At 35.0% G+C, this 25675-nt stretch overlaps 1 protein-coding gene across 5 annotated transcripts; it reads left to right on the top strand.

Annotated features, from left to right (window-relative positions):
• Window positions 1-14822: 14822 nt before the first annotated feature.
• LOC132294691 (protein decapping 5-like) lies at window positions 14823-24706 on the top strand. 5 transcript variants are annotated; one of them, XM_059792635.1, is made up of 8 exons: window positions 14824-15152; window positions 16777-16877; window positions 19836-19907; window positions 19994-20950; window positions 21683-21748; window positions 23102-23302; window positions 23408-23518; window positions 24040-24706. In XM_059792635.1, exons 1-8 carry the CDS (start codon window positions 15008-15010, stop codon window positions 24187-24189), a joined length of 1803 nt encoding a protein of 600 aa, XP_059648618.1. In that variant the 5' UTR covers window positions 14824-15007; the 3' UTR covers window positions 24190-24706. The 5 variants fall into 5 exon arrangements, with proteins under 5 accessions (XP_059648622.1, XP_059648623.1, XP_059648618.1 ...); XM_059792638.1 differs by lacking the exon at window positions 24040-24706 and adding an exon at window positions 23602-23892; XM_059792639.1 differs by lacking the exon at window positions 21683-21748 and having other exon boundaries at window positions 14823-15152.
• Window positions 24707-25675: the final 969 nt, after the last annotated feature.

Raw genomic sequence — 25675 nt, 5'->3', positions numbered from 1 at the left:
TGGAGAGAACGAGAGATGTGGCTATTCGATGAGAAATAGGTGGCTAGCAAAAAGATCAAAGAAGAACCAATGTCCCTTCTTCGATGGTTAATGAAGCACTTCAACAAAATTCAGATGTGAGGTGATACAGTGATGATAAAACAAAATTCACGGTTGAGCTTTGTATAGAAAAATTAAAATATTATAATTAACACAAAATTTAATTTAAAATTATATTGGAATTCCATTTTTTCAACAGAGAATGAAGATTGCAGTAGAGAAGAGCGAGTGAGTGAGATTTGTGGGCAAAAAAATTCACAAACTCTTCTAATAAATTCACCAACACACATAAATTTCATAAAACTGAAGAGAGAACGATAGTACGAACTCACTGTTTCAGCTGATAGATCGCAAATGATGAAGTGCTTAATGAAAATAAAGCAAATGATCGTTGATGAAATATTTGAACAGAGCGCAAACGATCGAAGACGAAGAGTGCAAACGATCGTTGATGAAATGCTCGAAGAGTGCAAACGATTGTTGATGAAATTACAAACTGAACTGGAGTAAAAGAAATTTGGGAAAAACGGTGGTTCATCGGCGACCCCAAAGCACAAGATAGCATTTGGATTGGATAAGAGTCCAAATTAACGTGTCTGAAAAAAAATAAAAAAAAAAATAATGTAATGTTACTCATTTTTCTATTTTTCTATTTTCGAGGATTTTTTTGACTTTTCAAAAATTTTCTTTTCATATCTCATTTTACGTGCCGGACACCGTGGGGTGTGCCGGGTGAGTCTCGAGAGTTGTTTGGGGCATTTCTTTGAGTTCATGACTTTTAGAAATGCATCGTTTGTCATTTCGGTATTGTTATTTTTTCGAGCCAGGAGGTCTCAGGTGGGACACACAACTGGTTTTGTCGTGCACGGGGGGTGACCGCCATATTTCCTGCATAATTGTTTAGTGCGTATTTATGTGGTTAAATGGTTAATTAAGTGTTGTGGCGTGTTTTAGATGTGTGGTGGTATTGTATTAATGTGTGTGTGTACATAAAGGTGATATTTGATGTCGTGGGACCCGCCATTAATGTGGTTAAATGGTTAATTAAGTGTTGTGGCATGTTTTAGATGTGTGGTGGTATTGTATTAATGTGTGTATGTGTGTGTGTGTGTGTGTGTGTGTGTATACATAAAGATGATATTTGATGCCGTGGGACCCGCCATTATAGTAAGTTATTACAATGGACCTTAGGGTCACAACTGACCCTCATTTTTCTTCACCCACCTGCTGCATCCCTTCTTTTCTCTTCAGTTTCTTTTCTTTTTCTTTTTTAAGCCACAAAATTATCCTCAATTTTTTGGCCAATTGGTAGGGTTTTTGATCTTGGTTCCTCGACGGAAATATTCCTCTCGTCATTCTCTATCCCATAGTCAAATGATTTAATTTTTGGAGAAGCGGTGATTATTTTACGAATTTTTGAAATTTTTGGATCTAGGCTTCGAAAAGGGTTTTAGGCCACTTGGAGTTAGATTCCAGAGCCAAGCCTTTGGAACAGTAGAATCTCCTCGTTGACGGCTACGGTCCTACCAAACAATTTTCCATTCCGCCACCGTTGACCGGCATTGACTTTTTCGGCCGGGGATGCATTTTGGCTACTTTTGGGTAGGGATGTCTAAACCATCACGTTTTGACTTTAGTTGTGTTCGTTATTTGATTTATTGCTAAGCATGCTTAAAATGAAGGATATCAGGATTGAATGTTGATTATGTATTTACATGTTTTATGTGGTGAAATATGATCTAAATGATGTTAACTATGTATATATATGTGCTTAGTTGCAAAGTTGTTTAATGAGCATGCCTTGTGTTGAATTGTTTTATTGAGGTTATATATATATATATACATGATGATGATGAGTATGTATGATTAAGTTGATAAAATGCAAGCATGTGTATTGTCAATTCATTCATGCATGATTCCATTAATGGCATGAGCATGGTTTGGGAAAAATGAGGTTGAAATGATTCTTGTAAAGAAATGTGATTGAAAGGAAATTATGGAAAAGGATTTATAAATGAACCAGGTATCGCGAGCCCGGGGCTAACTTAACCTAGAGTGGGCGCGGCCCGGTATAGGGCATGAAAAAGTTCACACTAAGATTGTCAATCCTGGTTCGATAAAGTCAGTTAGCGGCTAACGTGGCCTTGAGTGGGTGTGGCCCGGTGTAGGGCATGAAAAAGTTGGCACTAAGAGTGTCAATCCCAGCTCGATAAAGTCAATTAGTGTAGATGGGGATTTGGGGTTGGTATGAGACCAAGCTCGGGACGGTTACGCAATGCATTGCATTTCATGGCATTTTGGCACCTATGATTATGACTGATTATGTGATGATAATTTTTTTTAAAAAAATTGAAAGACGTGGATTGTGATTTTGATAATTCCCCGTATATGATCCCAACATCTTTTTCCCTTTCTTTGGTCTTTGACTTAAGGGAGTCCAAAACCGGTGTTTTAGGCATTACCTACTGAGCTGTTGAGCTCACCCCATCATATTATTACATTTTTCAAGTCATGGAAAGGAAGTGGCGGATGGTGCTCCTCCATAGGTTTGAATGGGTTAGTGGACTGTTTTATCATCTTTTGTATTTGTGATCTCATTTGTTTTGTATAAGCCTTGGAATGGTACGTATATTATGTATTAGCCTTAGAATTTACCACAGTGCCCTTAAACGACCTCGAGTTCGGGTAAAGACCCAGTAAACGATTCGGATCCCCGGGTTCCAGTCATTACAAATAATAGATCCAACTACTATATACGGTGTCGTTTAGATTTTTCCAACCCCCCTTAACGTCGGAAGAAACCAATTTTACTCAAGGCGAGGAGGTGAATAAGAAAGGAGGAAAATGTGTATTTCCGATCCCTACCAGTGGGCGTCGGAATTGACCCCCTTATTTTTGACGCCAACAATTTGGAGTCACTAAAAAAGGGGTTTTTCCGACTAATATATGGGCGTCGAAGAAGAGTGGTATCCCAAAAGCCACCTTTTGTTGTAGTGATTCTTATTATTATTATTATGTTACTTGGATTTAGGTTAGGATTTGTGGGTAACTTATATAAAAGAGAATTTTCGGTTTCTACGTGAGTTTTGAGATAAGAAGAAAAAGGGGCTTGGCATAGAGAGAGAGAAGGAAGAAGGTGACCGAAATCATTGCCGGACTTGGAGAAGAAGATCGGAGAAGTTGTAATTGATTTTCAATCCGAAAATCAAAGAGGCAAATTCTATGCTCTACTCATCCCTTTAGTTCTTATAAATTATACACCTTATGCTTGACTTTAGGGTTTAATTCATAAGAAATTGAACATGATTACATACTTTAATTTGATATATAATTTTTAGACGATCTAAGACAGAATTCTGTTTGTCTTAACATAATTTTGTACAGCAGTTTGATAAGTCCATTTTCGACCAGATCATAATATTTTTTGGGTGGAAACGATCGATTGAGAAAAAACCACTAATTTTAGTTTGTGGGCCATGTTAGTTTTTTTGTCCAAAACCATCGTATAGCATTCAAAAATTGTGTTTTTTATCTGTCATGAGGTATTAAAATATTTTTTGTGATTTATATTGGAAGATGAAACTAAATCCGATTGTACTCATATTTTAAGTTTGGTTGTTTTTATTTATCTTGTTTCTTATTCTATTTTTACATAATTTTTAGAGATACTTTATTTTTAGGCATATTTTCTGAATTGCATTTGTCACACTAAAACTCGTTAAATTTTAAATGATGATTTAAATATAGAGTGTGTGTTTGATAACTAATATTAATCATATTAAAAATATATTGGGTATTATATTATAAGATAATAATCATAGTTGGAGTATATGGTGTGAAAAACGTCGTTAAGCGTAATTATTCATTCTCGTAGATAAATGATGTTTATTATATCATTTTACTATTGAATATTTTGATAAGTGATAATTATCATATTTTAAATGACGTTAATCATAATGTGGGTTATTGTGATTTATGATACTAATTATATTATAAATGAAATTTATCATAATCAGAATTAAATGGATTTATGATATTAACCATGTGACTTATGATAATTAATCATAATAAGATTGTAGTTGTGTTTATGATACTGATAATATTGGAGCACTATGGGATATTGTAATAGATAATGTTAATCATGTTTTTCTATTCTTAAATGATGATTATTATATTAATGATTTATACTATGTATAAGGACGAGTTTATTTAACTTATAAGTTATAAATTATAATAATCATGCATTCATATATGAGTTGTGTGCATTGTGGAGAACGTGTGGGTTGGCTAATAAGCATGGATTCGCTTTTATTATCTAGTTTTGATTGATTGTTCTTAATGAGTCATTGTCAGGATATGGTTATATTATATTGATGAGTATAGGTAGACTAGCTAATAAATTAGATCCATTATATTTTATATCATTAACATGATATGGTTATGTGATATGTGTATGTGTGGGTGAGCTGGCTAATAAGTTTAGACTAACCCTATATTGTGTCATTGTCAAGATATGGTTATGACATTTTGTTGCGCCCTTGCCAAGATATGGCAACAATATCATATATGTTGTCATGTCATTGTCAGGATATGGTTATAGCAGTTTATATGTTGGTGTGCCATTGTCAGTATATGGCTAGATATATATTTATATGTGCCCTGATATGAGCTTGAGGTATTGAGATCAGTGGTTAAGACTGAGACGTATATTACCGGTTGAGATGGGTAGCTAGATATAGAAGATGTGTGTGCCCTGGTGGAAAGAGGACTCACGACCACCTTGTGTGCGTTTTTCATGAGATACCCACTACGTAGTTGAGATCCTAGTTAGTTAATTTGCGTATGATACGCGAATTAAACGTGTACGTACAAATTTTGGGAAAATACTTCCGTTTGCCGATCAGAGTTGAAAGATACGATAAAATATGCGTTTTTTTCCATCACCCTGTATCTAACACGTTTATTCGTTTATTCGTTTTGGTTGCTCCGTTTAATTCGTAACCTAATTATTATTTTTTTCGTTTACGAACCTCACTTTTTTAATAGCGTACTTTTCTACCCTCTGTTGCTCGGTATAGCCATTATTTTTGAAACCATCAAAATAATGTTATTTGTTGTACAAACTATTGTCTTTTCTACCCTCTTTTGCTTGGTATAACCATTATCTTTCAAGCCATCAAAATAATGTTATTTGTTGTGTAATCTCTTATTGTTGTCACTCCAATTATAATCTTTAATTAAAGCAATGAAAGATATATATATTTGTGGAACACTATAATCTTGAAGAATTATAAGTTTTTATTGATATTTGTAGATATTTATAGATTTTTTGTTTTGTTGTAAGATCTTATAAATTTTGTTAATATCTTTATTATTATTATTATTATTTTACAAGTTTGTAGATCACCACACTCCCTAGATATTTTAGTAGAATATCACATTATATACTTAAGAATTTTTTTTATATGATTATTGTGATAGTGTCAATTGCAATATATTTATTTCATTATTTGTTACATATTCTTTATTGTTCTTACAAATATATATATATAAGAAAATAATAAGACGTGTATAGCCGAATTTTTGATTCTGAATTTTTAGAGTATATAGTGTATTATACATGTACGTATCCGTATTCATATTTTTACGTTTTCGTATTTTTTTGCTGAATTTTTTAAACGTATTTTAAAAAAAATGTCGAATTATACTCTTACATTTCCGTACCCGTATTTTTTCCGTACCGTATTTTACTAATTATGGTTTAGATTACCCTATAGACCAGTGAGAGTCTTTAGTGTGTGTATGTGTGTATATCTACCGACCATGTAACTATTGCGTGAGTTTGGCTAGGGATGTATCATTTATCGGTTCTCTGGTTCGGTTGTGGTATAAACAAATTGTTTGTGGGTCTAACCCACTATTTATTTTTAGGTCCACGTCAGTTCCAGACTCAGAGTTCGTTCGTATTAATCAGAGAGCATTCACATTCACTCTTCCAGATTGTTGATGTAGGACGTTACCTTAGATTTTATTTATTATTTAGACTTTATTAGTATTTCAGTTTTGAGATTTATTTAGGGATCCTGTATTTATGAATTTCTGAGTTGTACATTGGAGGATTTTTATTTATGGTTATTTATTGAGATTTATTATAAGGGGATTATTTTTTGGAGATTATTATTAGAGGAGTTTAATTATTTATTATTTAATTTTCCTTTCAGGGTATATTTATTTCTGTTAATTTCATTTTGTATTATGTATTTGTTTTAAAATATTAATTGTTTGATATCCCTTGATTTTTAGGCAAGAATTTGATCAACCCGCGTTCGAAAATTGGGGGTATCACAACCAAGCCCAAAGGTACGATCGTGTTCCACCATCTGCTGCCCACCCTCATAAAAAATTAAACCAACGTCAGAAGAACAAAAAAAAAAACTCACACTCTTCATTGTCTCATGGTTACTGTGACCCTTGGGCTTTGTTAGGATACGCAAAAGAGAAAATAAATGAAATAATACATTAGTTACTAAATAAAATAAATGATAGTAGTAATCTATCTATTATTTTGTTTGGTATGCAATTTAAAGGGGGAATGGTCATTCAATTGGAATGAAAATCTATTCCACAACTAAAATTGTAATTCCATTCCCAAGAAAAAATTTTATAAAAATTTAAACCCTCCTGTTTAAAGTTCAAAAACCACCACCACCATTACCTTTCACCACTACCATTGCCTTCCACCACCGTCACTTTTACCGCCACCATTGTCGCCGTCTTTAACCACCACACCGCTGCCGTCTCTACTACCTTCTATCACCGCCACCTCCATTGTCACCGCCATTAATTTTCACCACTGCCACCTCCATTGTCACCACTATTGACTTTCACCACTGCCACCGCCTTCCATCACTACCACCGTCATCCCGTTGCCTTCAAACACTATCACCATTACCGCCACCACTACCACCGTCACTGTCTTCTACCACCACCACCAGTGCCATCTTATTACCTTCTATCACCATCACCATCACCATTACTAACACCACTGCTGCTAGGGGAGAAAGCAAGGATTTTAATTCAAGGGGGCGCAGTGTAAAAAAAAAAAATTCATAATTTAAATACAAAAAAAAAAAAAAACACATATTATATACATCATTTTTAAGTGAAAAAACAAGAATCTTAAGAAGTAGGGAAAAATAAAAACAAAGAAAAAGGGAAGAAAAATGAGTACATTGAAAGGAAAAAATATACATATAGAGTTTGAGTAAAGAAGGAAAAATTAACCTTTTTTTTATAAGAAAATAAAAAGAATATTAAGAGAAAAATTTAGAAGATAATTTTATAAATTAAAAATTTTAGGGAGGCATTATATAGAAATTTCCTTATAAATATAAAAATAAATTAAAAAATTACTATAGTTTATACTAGCGCAAGGCCAAGCCAGGGGGCACACACTCGCTCTATCTCTGACCGTGTAACAACCCAAACCCGTGGGTCCAAACCGTTAGCCGGGTCCTTACCCAAACGCGAGGTCAACTAAGGGTACAGCCGTCATTTCCCATGTTAACACGAGACATGCACCTCATCCATAAGTCTGCAACTTTCCCAAACCACAAACATATCAGAAGGAACTCAAGACAGAGTAGACGAAGAGAATCGGCTGACTTAAATGGTCGGCCGGCCGAAACGATGCACAAATGTGCATACTCTCGGGACTTTCCATAAATGGCCTCTCGACCGACTGGAAGTGGAGGTTCGGTCGGCTGATAGGGCTCGTCGGCCGACCGAAACGCCACTTCCAAAGATCCAGCTCTCTAGAATACTCAAAATGCACTGTTTGTCGGCTGATGCTCCTTGTTAGCCAGCCGATAGGCCAGAAATGCTGTTATCTGCAGCTAAAACCCAAGGAGAACCGGGCTCGTTGTGAGTAAAACCTGATAAACAATCATTCCCGAATTCACGGCAACAATACACATAAAATACCACAGTCGAAAGACTTTCAATAATTCACAAGGACAACCCAACATTATCCCATTCTATACATGTCACCTACGTAGTCATGAATTACATCAAAACACTATCGGAATTATAGTTACAAAACATGGCTATGCTTTACACAAAACAAATACATTTCCAATGTATCACTTTATAAAAGAATGGGATCAAAATACAAAAGATAGCAAAAATGAACTCCTAGTCCCTTTCAAGCCCGTGGAGGATATTCTTCCGCCACTTCTTTTCTATGCCCTGAAAATATTAATAATAAAATGGGGTGAGTCAACCGTTTAGTAGGAAGTGTCTAAGACACACCTCTTACGATCCCGTGAATCCACATAAAGAATAGACTGAAAGAGTGTGGGGTTATGCCTCGGGAGAGCAATTAAAGCCATAATACATCAACAAGTACATAGATATGTCACCCAACTACCAAGTACGCAATGTATGCCAATGATGTGCCATGCCATGCAATGTCACTCCCCATTTCCGAAACAATACCGTTTCACTTTCTAATCGTTGTGCAATTGGACCCAAGGAGACTCCAAGGCGTCACGAAAGGAAGATTGGCTAACCATCCACAACCACGCGTCATATTCGGCCTAGTTAGCTCAACCACACTAAGGTCTCTCCCTAGTCCCCTCTAGACTACACTAATACCACGGACCACTAGACAACTTCTAGACGTCCGATTTTCGCAAATATTTTTAGAAAGCTTTTTCTAAAAACAATCTCATTTGTTTTTAAAAACATTTTCCCCCTTTTTTCCTATGAGTGGAAGTGCGGATTAATGCTTCCAAGTGTTACACCGCAATAATATTCCACACATTCCATCTACATCATAATCACATTTTGAGAGGAACTTCTAAACCTTCATGTTCACAATTTAATCATTTGAATTTCATGTCAATTGGAAGTCATAAAGCATATAACATGTCGGTACTAAGCATGTTTCTTTACCATAATGGAATTAAACATAAACGTGGGTTTAATTAACAAATTAGGCACATTCGTTATCATGAATACATATAATCTCAATAACCCTAGACAAGATACCAAAATTAAACATGCTTGGGACCAAATTGAAAGGGGAAATTCACAAGCAATCAAAGAAGATGTAAACTAGAACACCCCTACCTTCAAATGGAGAAAAAACCCTAAAATACCCCAAAATTTTGAAATCCCAAGTGTGGCCAAACGGAGATTGGCTCCGATCAAAACGACGGCCTCGACGCGCTCATCAACTTTATCTTAAATGGTTAAACCCAATTCTCAAAGACAAATGAAGGATCAAGCCTTGAAGTTTGTAGAAAAGAAAAATGAAAAATGAAAAAAAAAAAGAAAAAGAAAAAGAAAAAAAGGAGAGAGAGCAGCGTGAGGGAGTGAGGGAATGAGAAAATGAAGTCAACCAAATGGCCTTATGGCCATTAAAATGGTAAATTGGTGGCGGGTCCCACCATTAAAAAATATCACACTTTTTAAACATTAATTAATATATATATATATAACCACAACCACACAATCTAACACACAATCAAATAATTATACACAAAATAATGATGCGTGAAATGCAATGGACCCGTGACATAACCCTCGTGCACAACAATTCTGGTAGCGGGTCCGGCCTAGAACCTCCCGACCCTAAAAATAGAAAAATGTTGAAGTGGTCACCAATACATTTCCGAGAGTCTTGAACTCAATGAAATGTTCCAAACAACTCCCTGACACATCTGACACACCTCACAGTGTCCGGTTAGCAAATAAAAAAAAGACGAAAATACCCTCGAAAAAATAAAATTCCAGAAAATGGAAAATGACAAAAATCAGGAACATTATATACCGCCACCTTCCACTACTATTACTTACACCACTGTCATTTTCCACTGCCACCACACCATTGTCACCACCATTGCCATTACCTTTAACCATCATGACCTAAACCACTGACACTTTCCACAACTACCACTACTGCTTCCACCACTCCCACTATTACCACCTTTTACTAACACCACTGCTGCCTTTCACCACCGCCGTCCTCCAACACCACCATCTACACTACTACTACTTTCCACCTCCACCATTATCGTCGCCGCCATCCACCGCAGCCGCCATTTCTTTTAAAAAATTATGAAATAATATTATTTTGTTAATTTAATTTATTTGTCATTAAGGGTATATTAGTGAATTCAATTTGAAAATCATTAATTTATAATTTTTAAATTGGTCCAACCAAACACTAGAATAATAATTATTACTATTTCATTTATAAAAAATATATATTTGTAACCAAATAATAGAATGATAATGATCATTCCATTCCATTCCGTTCACATTCTCATTTCTTTTCCACCTGCATTCTATTCACCAAACGTATCATATATTCCTATTTGGATAAATAAAAGATAAAATAAAGAAAATGATAACAATCAAATTTCTCTCACATTCTTTTGTATTTAATCTATCAAATGGATTATTTTTTCTAAACCATTAACACCCATCTCTCCCTCAACCTAACCTTCCATGTTAAAAAATGGATGCAAGGGAAACTAAATGAGTGTCTGAATTATTTATTTATTTATTTAATAAAATAAATTAACCTAGTAGCATGAAGGAATTTTTAGGATGAGAGACATCGGTCTTGCTTGGATTGCATTTCAGATAACAGTTCTCAATAACAGTTTTTAGTTTTTTTCAGATTTCAAACCTGCTTGGTTAATAGAATTTACAAAATAGTTTCCGAAAAACAAAAACTCATAAAACTACTTGGTTGTATGAATTTTTGAAAATAGTTTTTTGAACTAAGAAAATAAATAAAAATATTATTTTACACTCTTTTAATTATTTAATTTATGATATTAACAATTAATGTGTGTATATATATATATATATAAAATTGTTGGTGGTAAATTCATTTTAATTGGTATTCTTAACTTAAAAAAAGTAACTTCATCTAGCATTGCCTCTTAATGATGCCCACATTTGATTCTTCACATGAGTTTTAAGGGCTCCCATTTGTGCTGCACCATCATCAGATAAATCTAGTGCATTCAATATACCAATATTTAGTATTAAGACGTGTGCATCATACATGTATTGGGGGATAGAGACATTTAATAAGATATGTGTATCAAATGACCCATTCTTTCGTAAATTACATCCATTAAAATAAATAAATAAATAAAAAATATTCTATAAAAGAAATTGAATCCAATATCCTGATATTCAAATACAAATTTTTTTTTTTCATTAATGGAGATGTTATATTGAACCAAAAGATCAAGTATTTAGTACATACTTAAAAAGGGCATACCCTCTATGAAAAATCAACATGGACTACCCGATAGACCACTCAAAACGGCAAAGAAGCTTGGACACACACTCTTTACTAATCACTTCCCTTGTTTGCAATAAATCACCAAGAACAACCCCCTGTTTATAATATCTTTCTCACACCACAATCACCCAAACTAACAACATAAAATGTTTAAGAGGACAATAATTTAGCTTACATGCATACATAATGAATAGAGCTTTGATTATTGTACATGCTTTTGAAATCAAGTGCCTGATGCTTGTGAGGAAATTGTGAAGTTGAAGAATGTTGAAATGAGATCCTGCTTCAGTATTTGAGAATGAGACAATTGCAGAAGGCTTTTGGCCTAAAAGTTATTCTCTTGATGGTGTATGGTGTTCCTTCTTTTAGATCTTTTGCTGAAACTGAAGAATTTCTAAACAACTTATGATATCATCTAGTCTCTCAATCATGATTTGAATGTATATCAGTGTTGCCTTTGATCTTCACAGATGGAGCACCAACTAGCTCTCTATTAAAGCTTCGGGTTTAAGAGAGTGGGCTTGATCTTCCAAGTCTTAAGAAATTCTTCGAGCAAAGGCAACAATGTGGTCTCTTTATTTTCAAGCTTTATAGAAGAAGGCTTTGTCACTAATTTATTTTTTGGTCTGTTTCCTTGTGTAATTTAAACACCAGTACTTAGTATAGCATATGGATTTTAACTAGCATACAACGCATTATTGGAAATAATTGATTTCTAATATGGTACCTTCCACAAGTTTTAAATTGTAGACAGGGATGCAGAATTTATACAAATCTGTTTTTTCTCCTTGTCTCTGAGCAAAACAAAAAAAAAAAAAGGGTATAGTATAAAGAAGAGGGTAAACAAACTGGTGATGAGATGTGTGTTTGGTACTGTGAATTCTTTTGAAGTATTCTATAATCTAATTCTGTTTTCTTTATAATGATAAGTAGCTATTAAAGTTTTAAGATACTATGAGGTTTATATATAGTTTTTAAATTTAATCAATAACCTAATGCTCTCTCTGTTTCCCTAATCCTGATTATCATATATTTCAATCGTTTTAGCAGATTCATAGAAAGAAACTAATACATAACTAAGAAAAAAAAATAGTAAGATAATACACACTACAGAGACTATCAGACAGAGAGAGAACGTGAGAGACACAATTTTCTTCCATTTTATCAAGTCCTGAGACAACCATTATTTTTTTAGGAAACAAATATGATAGTACTTGCATCTTGGGACAACCATTATTTTTGTAGCAACTAGAAATCTGTCAGGAAAATATTTTCATAGTTTTTGGCCCTTGAATATTCTGGCAATAAGGTCACCTTTAATCTGTCAGGAGAATATTTTAGAGTTTTGGCCACTACATAATGGAAGAGAACTATATATATATAAATATGGGTCCATCCAAAACATGAGTTTAGAAATATGTTTGAGGAATGCACAAGGTAATTATACCAAATGATGTTAGAGGAATGCACAAGGTAATTATTAAATTTAGAAATATTTTTTGTGGTAAATAAGCTCTATTAAAATGAGAAAATTACAAGAATAGGGACGAGCCAGCCATACAGAAAACAAACCAAACAAAAGGCTAACAAGAGCAATAGTAGAAACAAACATAAAGCATGAGTGAACTAAAGTAACAAAACAACAAATTGAAAATAGTAATTGCAAAGTAAAAAGCCAGTAGAAAACATAACAGGATAACAAAGAGCATAAATAATTCATACATCAGCCAACATATCCCAAGGCATTATGAAACCCTATTCACTTGAAATTCCTAAATTGAAAACCAAATCTTTAAACTGAAAAGCCCAAATCCCTAAACCAAAAACCAAATCCCTAAACTGAAAATCAAATCCACAACAAAACTCACACAACCAACAAAATACATAATCAAATCTGCAACAAAACTTATCCAACCAACCAAATCTATAACCAAATTCATAAAGAAAACAAAATCCATAACCACAAAAACTTGCTACAGAAAAAAGAGCGTGATTTGTGTTTACCTCAACAAAATCTGAGCAAGAGTTGGATCTAGAGGAGAGAAGTGCAGTGATCTTGTAGAGAGAAGCGGTAGAGAGGAGAGAGAAGCCGAGAAGCCGTAGAGAGGAGAGAGGTGTTGCAGAGCCCATTTTGGAAGAGGCGTAAAAGGTGTGTTATGTCCGAGATAGGCGGCTTCCGTTTTTTTTTTAAGTGCACAATGTTCTCCGCATTGCTTCTCCGTGTTTTCACTTTGTTTTGGAAACTCCCAAAACAGTTTTCATGAAACTGATACTCATTGAACTCAATTTTATGAAAACAGTTTTCATAAAACAGGTGCCAAGTAGACTAAAAAATTGAAGAACTGTTTTTTGTAACTACATTCCAAGTAGCCCCATGATTTTTATTTTTATTTTTTAAAATGGTAATTTTGGTAAATTTAAAAATTAACCTGATAGTATAAAGGAAATTTTCACATTACACATAAAACTATAATCTTTCAAAAATATAAATTCATATACACATATTTGTCAAGATAAACATAAAACAACCAGTATCATAAACAAGATCATGTGATACATTCCATCCATGGTAGCATGGAATATGAAAGAAACCTTGTGATTGGTTTGGCATGGTTGATATATGTAATCTAATCCCATCAAGTTGGATCGACTTATCATAAGAGTTCAATTTTTGTAGATAAAGGAATCGAAAAAAATTTACAACCATGATAATCGATTATGTTATGCAGGGTCGATACATGTCTAATTCATAGAGATGACAACGGGAGAGGAAATACTATTCCCATTCCCATTTTTGTATAGCATAACTACCTCTATCCTTGTTCAAAATTGATTATTGCGGAATAAGGAGGAGACTGGTTTTGCAGAGTACTTCCATAATTGTATTCCGAATTTAGAAAGTAAACAATGAAATAAAATTTTAACTACGGTAATAATTACTTTTCTCTTTTGCAAATAAAACAAGATTCATTGATTCAACTTCTCAATTAAAATTAGAGACTTAATGTTATTGTAGGAAAATTAAATTAATACATAAAAGTTATCAAATAAGAAAATACAAAAGAATATTTAATGATTGAAGTATAATAAATTATGATTGGCTTAATATCTACCTAATATTATTGAATATAAAATAAAGTATCAAAATAAAATTATAATTTATCACTTTGAATAGGTGGGGTGATCTTTCTCCATCTCCGCTCCATAACTATTTTACCACCCCCACAACTGTTATAAATGGAACATGGTATTTTGCCATTAACACGAATTCATTACACCACAATTCCGAACTTGAAACACCTCAATCTTAATCAAATTCGGATTGAGATTGTTTTGATCCAAATCCAACTTATTACCCAAACCAGTTAAAATCGGGTTTGGGTCGGATTGGCCCTCCCACGTTGCTCCCCCGCAAACAGGACTCGATCACTAACGAAGTACTACGTAACAAACCCGAAACAGAAACCCTACGACATTTCACAACTTCAAAGCAACATTCCTATTCCCCTCTCCCCCCATTTCTCTCTCTACAAGAAAGTGTCTGTTAAGTCATTCCTCTCTCTATCTCTGATTTTCACTCTCTAGAAATAGGAAGGAGTAGGGTTCAGTTCTCACTCTACATTCGCTACTGTTTCGACCATGGCGGCAGAGAGTTCTAGATCTAGTTCATCGGCCGATTCGTACATCGGAAGCTTGATTAGCTTGACATCGAAGAGTGAAATCAGATACGAGGGCGTCTTGTACAGCATCAACACTGAAGAGTCCAGTATCGGATTGCGAGATGGTAATTAATTTGTTGTTGTTTTGTGCGAAGTTTTAATGTACATGTCCGACATATATATATATATATATATATATATATATATATATATAATTTTGTCAATGACATTTTTTTTTTTTGTGATTAATTTGGTATATTTGATTAGATTTTTAGTGCTTTACATTGAAAGAGTGAAATTTTCAACGTTATTGTTGCCATGAACTTTGAGGCTTCCTTGGATATTAAAGAGTTTTAGAAAATTTGATTGTTTGTTTGTTGCTGTTTGGAATTTGTTTTGTATTGTAGGCTTGTAGCACAGGGTGGCATTAAGCCACTGTGTAGTCTTGATATTGTTGTGGAATTATGTCTCAAATTAGGGTTTCTTGTTTTAGTCATATTTATTGTTAAAGTTCTTGTTGATGTACCTGGGCTCTAAGAGATGGTATCTTTGTCCAACAAGGAGCTTCGTGTCAGGATGTAGTATCTGTGAGGGCTTCCTGGTCTTCTCCTCATATATTGCGGAGAGATGAGGAGATGGTTGGTAGAGTTTGAAGAACACCCACGTGATGAGGTAGCAGATGCTTGAGTGGCTTGTGGACTAGGAAACTGAGATAGGGTTAGGTTTGGATGCATGACATGCTGAGTGGGCATACTAGTGGGAATTACCCACCTTTGCAAATTTAAGCAAAAATTATAGTGGATTATCTGGTCACCTTTGTGGAATTATATTAGGTTGTGATATTTTTTTTAGGGGTTTGTTTATACCTCAGAATTGCTTAATCTGCACGTGCCTTTGTGTATATATATTTATCTGTCTTTGTGCGTGTGATTTTGACTGTTTGGATGTCCTTGTGACTTGATGCTGGGCCTATGCTTGAATTGGATAAGAACTTGATTGCACATGATAGAATGTTTGTGTACTGTTTTGACTATTTGGTAGTTACATTGCATCCAGATGATTATCTAATTAGAGTTGGTGTAGATTGAAACATGTACTGTGTTTTGGTCTTGCCATGCCTGTTTTCTGCTGTTTGTTGCTGGCCTTAGAAATGTATTCAACTCATGCTTGAAAGGTTAGATAACCATATTATCACAATCTGAAGTGTGGGTTTATTTGTTTACAAATTTCAGGAGTTATAGATATCCCAGACAATTGGAATCAACGGTGGATTATTAAAATCCAGATCAAGAGAACCAAATTTCGCTATTTCATAATAAAAGGCTGTAAAAATGAGCTGGTTTGACTATGTAAGGTGTTTGGTAGGGTATACAGGAGACACATCTAATGTTAGTATTGTTTTGCACAAAGTGACTGCTCTCAGATGCGATCTGTTCTCATACTTGTCAGCCCAAGCATTTACCACTGAACCAAGCAATGGCCCTTTTTTTGCTCGTTATGGTGCAACAGATTATAGAATTGTGGCTAAACTAATTCGGTGTATTTAACTTAATTGGTAATCTGGAGAAAATGATGCATATTATAATCAGTTAAATGAATTTAGCTTAGTTTGTGTAATGATTAAGTGATTCCCCTTATAAATTACTTAAGTCTCTTATACTATTCCCTTGTTATACAAGTTACATTCAAGTTCTGTTATAAAGCTGTAGATGCGGTATTAATTCTTGGTGCTGATCTATCCCCTGGCAGTAAGATCATTCGGGACAGAAGGTCGTAAGAAAGATGGTCCACAAGTTCCTCCTAGTGACAAGGTTTTTGAATACATACTGTTCCGTGGAAGTGACATCAAGGTAATTTATTTAGAACTTTGTTTCTCATTAGTTTGTATTGTAGTTGATTTTCGTCAATCTATTTCCCTTCACTGAAGTGAGAAAATCTTCTCCTTGTTGTACATTGGTTTTCGTTAGCTTCCCATATTATATTTGGCATAAAATTATATCACTTTTTACTAATTCTTAAAACTGCTCATGTCACTGGAAAATCAAATGAAACCCAAGTTAGCTGATAAAGTGGCACTTTCTGGCTTTTTTCTTGATGTTACTAACAGTCCAAATAGACTACAGAAGGTTGCTTTACTTGTCCATCTATCATAAGGATCATTAATGATCTTATACTATTCTTTTGCTCTTCCCCCCCATATTCTAGAGTCCATTTCTTATGGCAATACATTCTGTTACCATAAGTGATATTTGCCCAAGTTTCTTTACTGCTTTAATTAGATGTTTTCCTTGGATATTCTAATCATTAAATCAGTATGCATCTATTTGAATGGATTTTGGTTAATTCTTCAAAATTGATTTTTTTCTTTTCTTTTCATTTTATTATTTTTAATTTTTAATTTTTTTTTTTTTTTTATTTTTATTTTTTATCATTATAGGGGTCTGCATACTTTATAACGAATAGCTAATCCCTTTTTGACCCTTATTGATTGTATGTTGCATCTGAACAAGGGAATTTTTGTCTAAGCAAATATATACTTAACATAGTTTCTCATCTATTTTCAGTCATAAGCAAAGGATTTCAGTTCAGTCAGTTGAATACAGTTTGTTTCCATGATTAAAATTTGGAGAGAGGTCAATGCTGATCCCATGCATCTGTTTCAAGCAAAAGCTCCTCATCTGGTGAGAGTTCTTTTAGGGGTGCACATGGTTCATTTAGAGGCTAAACTAGAACCAAACCAGTTCCATGCAAATTGGAACCATACTGAATTGTTAGACAATTGGATCCAAACTATCCCAACCGTAAAAGACTGGCTTGGATTGGTTCTACTCTTTGGGAAAAGGCCCAATGACTAAGCCCAACCCAAACCAAGAGAAAAGATATACATAATCCAACAATATTAGCTCAAGAACATAGGAAGTATTAATTATTAAATCTCTTATACTCCTTTTGGTTGGAGGGATGGAAAAATGAATGGAAGAGATAGGGGGAGGGATGGATCCTCAATCTTAAGGGAAGGAAGGTGTCTCCCTCATTTTTTATTTGGTTGAATGGAATGGATAGTAGAAAGGATGGATGTGGTGATACTTTTTTGTTTGGTTGGAAGGAATGGAAAAAGAGTTTTTATATATTTTTACCAACATACCCTCATTGTATAAAATAATAAAAGTTAGATATTCATTTGATTTTTTTTAAAAAGGTTAAAATTGGAAATTGTGTATTTGTAGGCAGTTACTCGCTTTCTCTCTCCTACCTTCCCCCAAAATTGGGCAGATTGAAAAACAAGTAGAAAGGAGGGATGCTTCATCCCTCCTTGCTTCCTCCCTCTCTTCCCTTCCCTCCAACCAACACGAAAAGCTTCATCCATCCCTTCGTCTCATCAATCCTTCCCTTCGTCTCATCAATCCTTCCCTCCAACCAAACATAGCATTAAGTTTCGTGCAAAATTTAATAATTTACTGATAGAACAATACAATTAACTACTTAAGGAAAAAAAGGTGATAGAAGAATATAATGTAATTAGTAGAGAATTCAAGCTTCATAAGAAAAGAAGGATCGTGTAAAAAGAAAATTATATGCACAACAAGCGGTGTGTTTGATGAAGTTCCAGATCTGAAGGCAACAATAACCAAGTAAATCACAACCAGAAAGAGGCTCTTTTGAGTCATAATGACTTGATAGCAACTTATAGCCCTTGAGAACCCCTAGTTCCTCTAGCGAAGCCTTGAGATCGACGACACTACATTCTTCGATTGTCTGAACAATGTTGGGGCTATCAGATGCCATATCTGAAGAGAGTAGCTTTTGTTAGGATTGAATCAATTGCTCACAATGCTACAAATTATGTTCAATATTATTGCAGACTTGTGCAAGCTAGAGGTAGTCATCATGGACGAAAAACAGACTTGTACATCTCTCCGATGTGATGAAGGGCAAAGGCGGTGAAGGTTGTGAGGAGTTTGCCAGAGTTAATCGTCGGTGATGGAGAAAAGAGATGACAGTGTCATGTCATGCCAGAGAGATGGAGATGGAGGATAGAGGCTTGTGTTGGCTGAGGGTGTGAAAGCAGAATGAGAGAGGGAGAGCTAGGTCTAGAGTAAATATGATTTATCCAATGTTTCACAGTACATGGTAACAAAAGTTAGCTACCAATCAAATAAAACAAAGGTACATGTATATAACAATAATGTTTCATTATGGTTCGAACCGGTTATTTTGGCGTTTGACATATGAACTGAACCAAACCGAATAGTTCTTGTGCACCCCTAGCTTTTTATTTATTTATTATTGTTTGATTCCAGGCATCTACAGGTTGTTTGTATTAGTACATGACAATATCAAATTGATTTTCAAAATGATATGATCATACATTTGGTTTAAGCAAACAACATTAAACATTAAAAGAACCACCAAACTCATCAATTAGCATTTGAACCATTACAAAATCAAATTTTGTCATCTAATATAACATCTAAAACTGTAGTGCCTTTTGTACTAAGACCTAGCCTTGTTGTCTTTTTTAGAATTCGAAGTCGTATATGGATGAGTTGTTGTCAAGTATTATTTAGTTGGAGGTGAAGCGGTGAGCTAGTTATATACAGGATTGCAATAATCGAGAAAGGAAAAAAGCGTCATAGTTGATTGCCATTTTGTAATTTTAACACATCTATATATCAACTGCTGGTTGCATGAAAATGATGGCTTATAGATCTTGCAAACTTGGTGTTTGATAAGAACTTCTATTTATTTTAGTTATATCAGTTACATTAGCTAAACCGGGAAACATTTTTTTGTGATTCTTTTTTCAGGATTTACAGGTTAAATCTTCTCCACCTGTTCAGACTACATCAGCGATAAACAGTGACCCAGCTATTATTCAGGTGATTGGAAGGAAGACTCTTCATATTTGTGTGATGCATCAAATATAGTAAAACTGATTCTGAATTATTTCCAATTGTTTATGCAGTCTCACTATCCTCATCCAGCTTCCACATCCTCAAGCTTGCCTTATGCAGTTAGTGGGTCTCTGACAGATCTTAATTCCCAGACTTCACAGTTAGGACACCCAGTTTCAACTTTCCAAGGTGGTCTGCCTTTATATCAACCTGGAGGGAACCTGGGTTCATGGGGACCTTCTCCTCCTCCTCCAAGTGCAAATGGTAGTGGTCTTGCTATGCCAATGTATTGGCAAGGATACTATGGCCCTCCAAATGGTCTTCCTCACTTGCACCAGCAGCCTCTGCTTCGGCCACCACCTGGGCTGTCAATCCCTCCTCCCATGCAGCAACCAATGCAGTATCCTGGATTTAACGCATCTTTGCCAACTGGAACCTCAATGTTGCCAGGTTCAAACTTGCCAGAATATCCTTCTCCTTTAAATCCTGCCTCTACCAGTTCTATTAACTTTGTATCTACTTCTTTACCACCTTTAACCTTACCATCAACTCTTCCTCCTGCCTCATCTGTTAAGCTAGCTCTTGAGACATTACCGAATGTTATGCCAAACGAGACTCCTATTTCTGCTCTTCCTACAGTAACACCAAGTGCTAGCTTGCCATCATTGTCTCATTTGACCACTTCAAGTCCAGGTATAAGTGCTATTGTTCCACCAATCTCTAACAAGTCCAATGCAATTTCTAATCCATCCTTGCTGTTTCAAACTATGCCTCAACCAATGTCCTCTGTTGTTGGGACATCCAGTTCAAGTCACACAGAATCACCGACACCTTCACTTATAACCCCCGGTCAGTTGTTGCAGTCTGGACCAGCTGCAATTTCTCCCTCTCAGGCTTCACAAATGGCTCATAAAGATGTGGAGGTGGTTCAAGTGTCATCATCATCATCAGAACCATCAGCACCGGTTAGAACAGAAGCTCAGCCACCGATATTGCCATTACCACAACCTTCACGTGCCAGTCAAAAGGTGTTCCCATCTTATATCTTATATTATTTGTTGTTATTGTTGTTCTGTGTTGTAGAGTTCTTCTTTTCTGGCTGAAGAATGTTCCATCATGTTCTATAAGTTTTTCGTCTTTTATTATGGTTTCCTTGTGTGCTTATCATTGTTTTCTCTCCCCCTTCCTGTCTTCTTGAGCAGTGTTTCTAGCTTTTTATACATTGTGGGAGCTTTTTGGGCTGTGGCTCTTGAGAGAAAATCAATGCAGAGGGGTTGGTCTTGTGCAACTAACGCTAAGCTCTGCACTAGTGAGGTAGAGTGATGTGGTCCACGTTGAGGATAGTGTTAGGTCAAGGCGAAGATCGAAACTGATATGGTGGAGCATGTGGTTTGTCAGAGTATTATGGCCTTAGCTAGGTAGAATAATGAAACATTATTCATAAAACCATCCTCTAATACTTACCAAAAAACATAAAACTATCCCTTAATAATTTGAAAGATGCTTTGTTGAAGTTTATTTGATTTTGTATGTGGTATTTTCTTTTTTATTGAGTCCTTTCATTTTCTTTCTTTTCTAAGTTTTCCTCGCATTACACTAATTTCAGGCTTTGGTAACAACTTTATGACTCAACTTACTCTACTGCATAATCACTTTTCATTTTCTCCTTTGGAGTTGACTAACATCCTGATAAATTGATTTTTATCATGATTCTAACACAAATCTTGTTCTTTTTCCTTTTATTTATTTTTTCCCTTTAGCCGAATGGACCTCCTTTTCAAACTCGCCACAGCTACAGGGGGCGTGAAAGGGGAAGAGGAACCTGGGTAATGTATCCTTAAATTTATATGTTATAAAATTGATAATGAGTTCTGGCTTGTAACCAAGTTGACTACTTGAAACGTTTACTCACTTGCCTTCAATTTTTTCCCCCCGTAACAAATTTTAGAGTAAATGCCATTTTGAAATAGACCTATTTAATGAAATCCAATCGCGCAAGGTTATTGTTACCCTTACTCACTAACTTTTATCATTATATGACCTTTTTGTGATATGTTTTCTTGTTGGATGCACATAATCTATCAGAATATATTGTTTTTGACTAGCTATTATTTTTGCTTGTCAAAGAGTTTCAGCCTTCATGCCAGATCATTTTGTGCATTATGTATTGTATCCTCTATCTCTACAAGTATTGTTGCCTCGTTGGCATGCATGCTCAACATTACACCTTTAAGGATTTTAAATTATTAATTCTCTGGTTGATATCGTTCATTAAATAGTTTTGATAAACAAACCATCACAATTAAATTGTGGAATGACCATGTTTATCTAGGATATGTTAAAACCTGGATGGAAATACCCAGTCTTGGCTGGGTTCATTATATTCCTTCCGGAGGTGATTTAGGAATCCATGGAATTCAATAATTCTGACTTTTTACTGTTTCTTATATGCATCGATGGGGCCAAGCTGTTAAATTTCCATATCTGTTTATCAGGTTTAGGCAGTACTTCAAGTGTTAATCAAATTTAGTAACAATCTGATCTTGGTCTTCCTGTGCTTCTGCAATCTGCTTAATCTCTTTCATGATGGGATAGAGAAACAATCGTAGAGATGTAGTTTGTGCAAGTTTATGATTACTGTTATTGCTATGTTAATTATAGGTAGTATTTTATTGTGATAAATGGATTGTGATGAAGTGTAGATCATACTGGTAGACCATGGTTGTTCAGTCTTGCTTCACTGTTTCATTACCATGAGTTGTCTCAAGACTGTTTCATAGTTTTTTATTGTGAGCTGCGGTACTAGAACATATTTGTGGAATGCTTTCCGCTTTCTCTGGATATGATCACGGGTGCATATGTATGTTTCATTTTTTGTAACTTTCCTCATATTTGCTAGCTTTTGCTATGCTGAGATGGTTAAGTTTAATTGATGCCTTTAGAACTTGTTCGGGTAGGTGTTAATTTTTAGTTAGCGCATCTAATTTGTGTCTGCTCTATGTTTCTATTAAATTTGAGGGCCATTTGAGAGTTCTGAATTGTAGTTTGAAATTCTTCCTGATGTGAAATGTTGTCCGGGTGAAGAATTATGTTTTGGTCTGTGCAATTATATTTAGTTTTTAAATGGGGACATTTCACAGAATGGATTCTTTATGAAATATTGAACATTTGGCTTGCAGAGTTCACGTCCAGTGACAAAATTTACAGAAGATTTTGATTTTATCGCAATGAATGAAAAATTCAAGAAGGATGAAGTATGGGGTCATCTTGGCAAAAGTAACAGATCTCATTCAAAGGACAAAGAAGGGGATGGAAAAGGAAGTGACGTAGATGATTCTCAAGATGAAGAGGATGCTGAATCATCAAAGGTTGAGATGAAGGTGAGATTACCATCTCATTTTTCATGTGAAGTTCCATGTAACCTGAATTCTTGTGTATTTGTTGCGTCTTAACTACGTATTTAATTCTGCTTTTGTGTTCTACAGCCTGTTTACAATAAGGACGATTTTTTTGATTCCCTTTCTTGCAATGCACTTGATCATGAATCTAATAATGGTAGAACTAGGTTTTCTGAGCAAATGAAGATCGACACAGAGGTATGTATCATTCTGTTCTCTAACCTCTTGGTAGTCAGCCCCCTTTTCCCTCTTTACATGGTTTACCTGCTTTATGAATGCAGACCTTTGGAGACTTCCCTAGGTATCGAGGGGGTCGTGGGCCTGGTCGTGGTGGTCGTTTTCGAGGCCCTTACTATGGAAGGGGATATGGTTATGTTGGGAGGGGCCGTGGTCGAGGGGTGTCAAGTCATGCTTCGTAGATGTTGTGTGGTAATTTGCAAATGTTGGGGGCAGAAACTAAAACCCAATTGTCCACGGGGACGGTCTGACTATGCTTGTAATTGGATGTCTATGCCTTCTCTCTCTTGTTGAGAAATAAAATTAGGATGAACTTTGTGATGGTCTTGTTTCAATCCCTTTCCCCTTTATCGGTAATTTTGTTAAGTAACTTGTCAATAAGCAATTGGTTTCGATCCCTGCTATAGGAACAAGGTTGTGTGATTGGATGTGTGACATCAAATCATACTGTTTCTAACAGTATAATATTTGAATTCGGATAGGTAGCTGAATATCCCGGGATGGAGAACTTGAAAATTGATGTTCGTTATTGCTGCTGGTTGGCTGGTGGCATCTGTGTGGGCACCCTGAATAGCCTCGTGGTTATTGTTCGATTGCTGCCTAAAGTCTGCTTGTACCACTTTTACGTCTGATTGCTGTGTTTGCAGAAACCGAACAATTGCTCTACTTTTTCAACTTGAATACACTCATTGGGGATTCCAATTGCTTAGTATGTGAACTTGCACTTGGATTCTGGTCTTGGGCTAGAAAAATGTTGTCGTGGCGCGGTACTGCAATGGTCAATTCTGGAGAGGAAGATGCAGGAACATAGGACGGGAGCAAGTCGGGTCCTTTCGAAGCGACAAGGCAACCTGCAACCTGAAGCTTATCTTTTTTGTTTGTCATTCCCTTAGATGCTACTAGAGTAAAGGGAATTTTTTTTGGAACCACAGCTCTAGAACAAACTGAATGTTTCACTCAAGACCAAGGGTCTCGGCCTCTAATCATGTCCGTTGATGTTTTGGAACTATTTTATTCTTGACTCTAAAACTCTTTATGGTGTGGATACAAAAATTGGAGTTGTCTTAAAATCAAGAGCACACCCTTCTCTACCTTTTCTGCCATCAACCATCTTATATTAGATGTATAATATGGTACAATTTTTTTTTACTCTGCCTTTTGGTTTACAACCGTAAGGATAAATTATTAGATATATCTGGATCATTGTCATTTGTTGGTTCAGTTTAATCAAAATTAGTGGTAATTTTTTTTTAGTGTTATAGTGGAGCATGTTTTTTAGTGGTGTTGTAGACGATTATCTACTCTTTAAGAGTAGTGCGAGATTGATATCCAACTACTTGCCCTCAAGGAACTATCCATGCAATATAATTTTCGGAAAAACAAAAAATATCCATGCAATATTGTATTTTCTTCTTGCACCCTATCATTCCATCCAAGGAATATACAGAAGAAGAATTAAAGGGTAAAAAAACTTATTTCATATATGATCTGAGTTGCTAAGGTTTGATTTGACAATTTTTTTGCTTTTTGTGTTTCTGCTTCAGTGTATTGTAGCAAAGCATCATACGGAAGCGTGTTTATTTACATTTGTTGCGATTGAATAGTACCAAAATATTTTCGAAAAAGAGGCCAAAATTAAAAGTACCAAATTGGTTGGTATCTCCGGTTGCTTCTGCAAAAAAAAAAAAAAATAAAATTTAAATGACCTTTTAACTAGTCAATTTATTTTTCAAATTTGTAATATTTTTTTACCAAACATGTGTTTCATGCTTTTGTTTTTAAAATTCTTGCAACAAATTTTGCGTTACCAAAAAGGATTCCGACTACTATTATACACGCTCCAAAACTGTTGCTTCTATTTCATGTCAATAAAAATACAAAACAAAAATAGTTGCCAAACAAATCCTAATTTTTTTAATGGTTGTTTTGGTTACCTACCAACCCCTCTATGCATGGTGGAAATGCATAGAAAATTAATAATTAGGGGTAATAAAAAGTTTTATTTATTTATTTTGTCAGCCACCTATTAAAATATTATATATATATTTCTATTTTTGTTTTGTTTTTTCTCCAAATATTTTCTTTCATTAATTTTTTTTATTTCTCCAACTCATTTCC

Source organism: Cornus florida, unplaced genomic scaffold, assembly GCF_030987335.1.
Source record: "Cornus florida cultivar Cherokee Brave unplaced genomic scaffold, ASM3098733v1 CherokeeBrave_3.0.0_Hap2_Chr02, whole genome shotgun sequence".
NCBI classification, from domain to species: Eukaryota; Viridiplantae; Streptophyta; class Magnoliopsida; order Cornales; family Cornaceae; genus Cornus; species Cornus florida.
The sequence above is the reverse complement of the archived record's forward strand: the minus strand, read 5'-3'. Positions and strand labels throughout refer to the sequence as shown.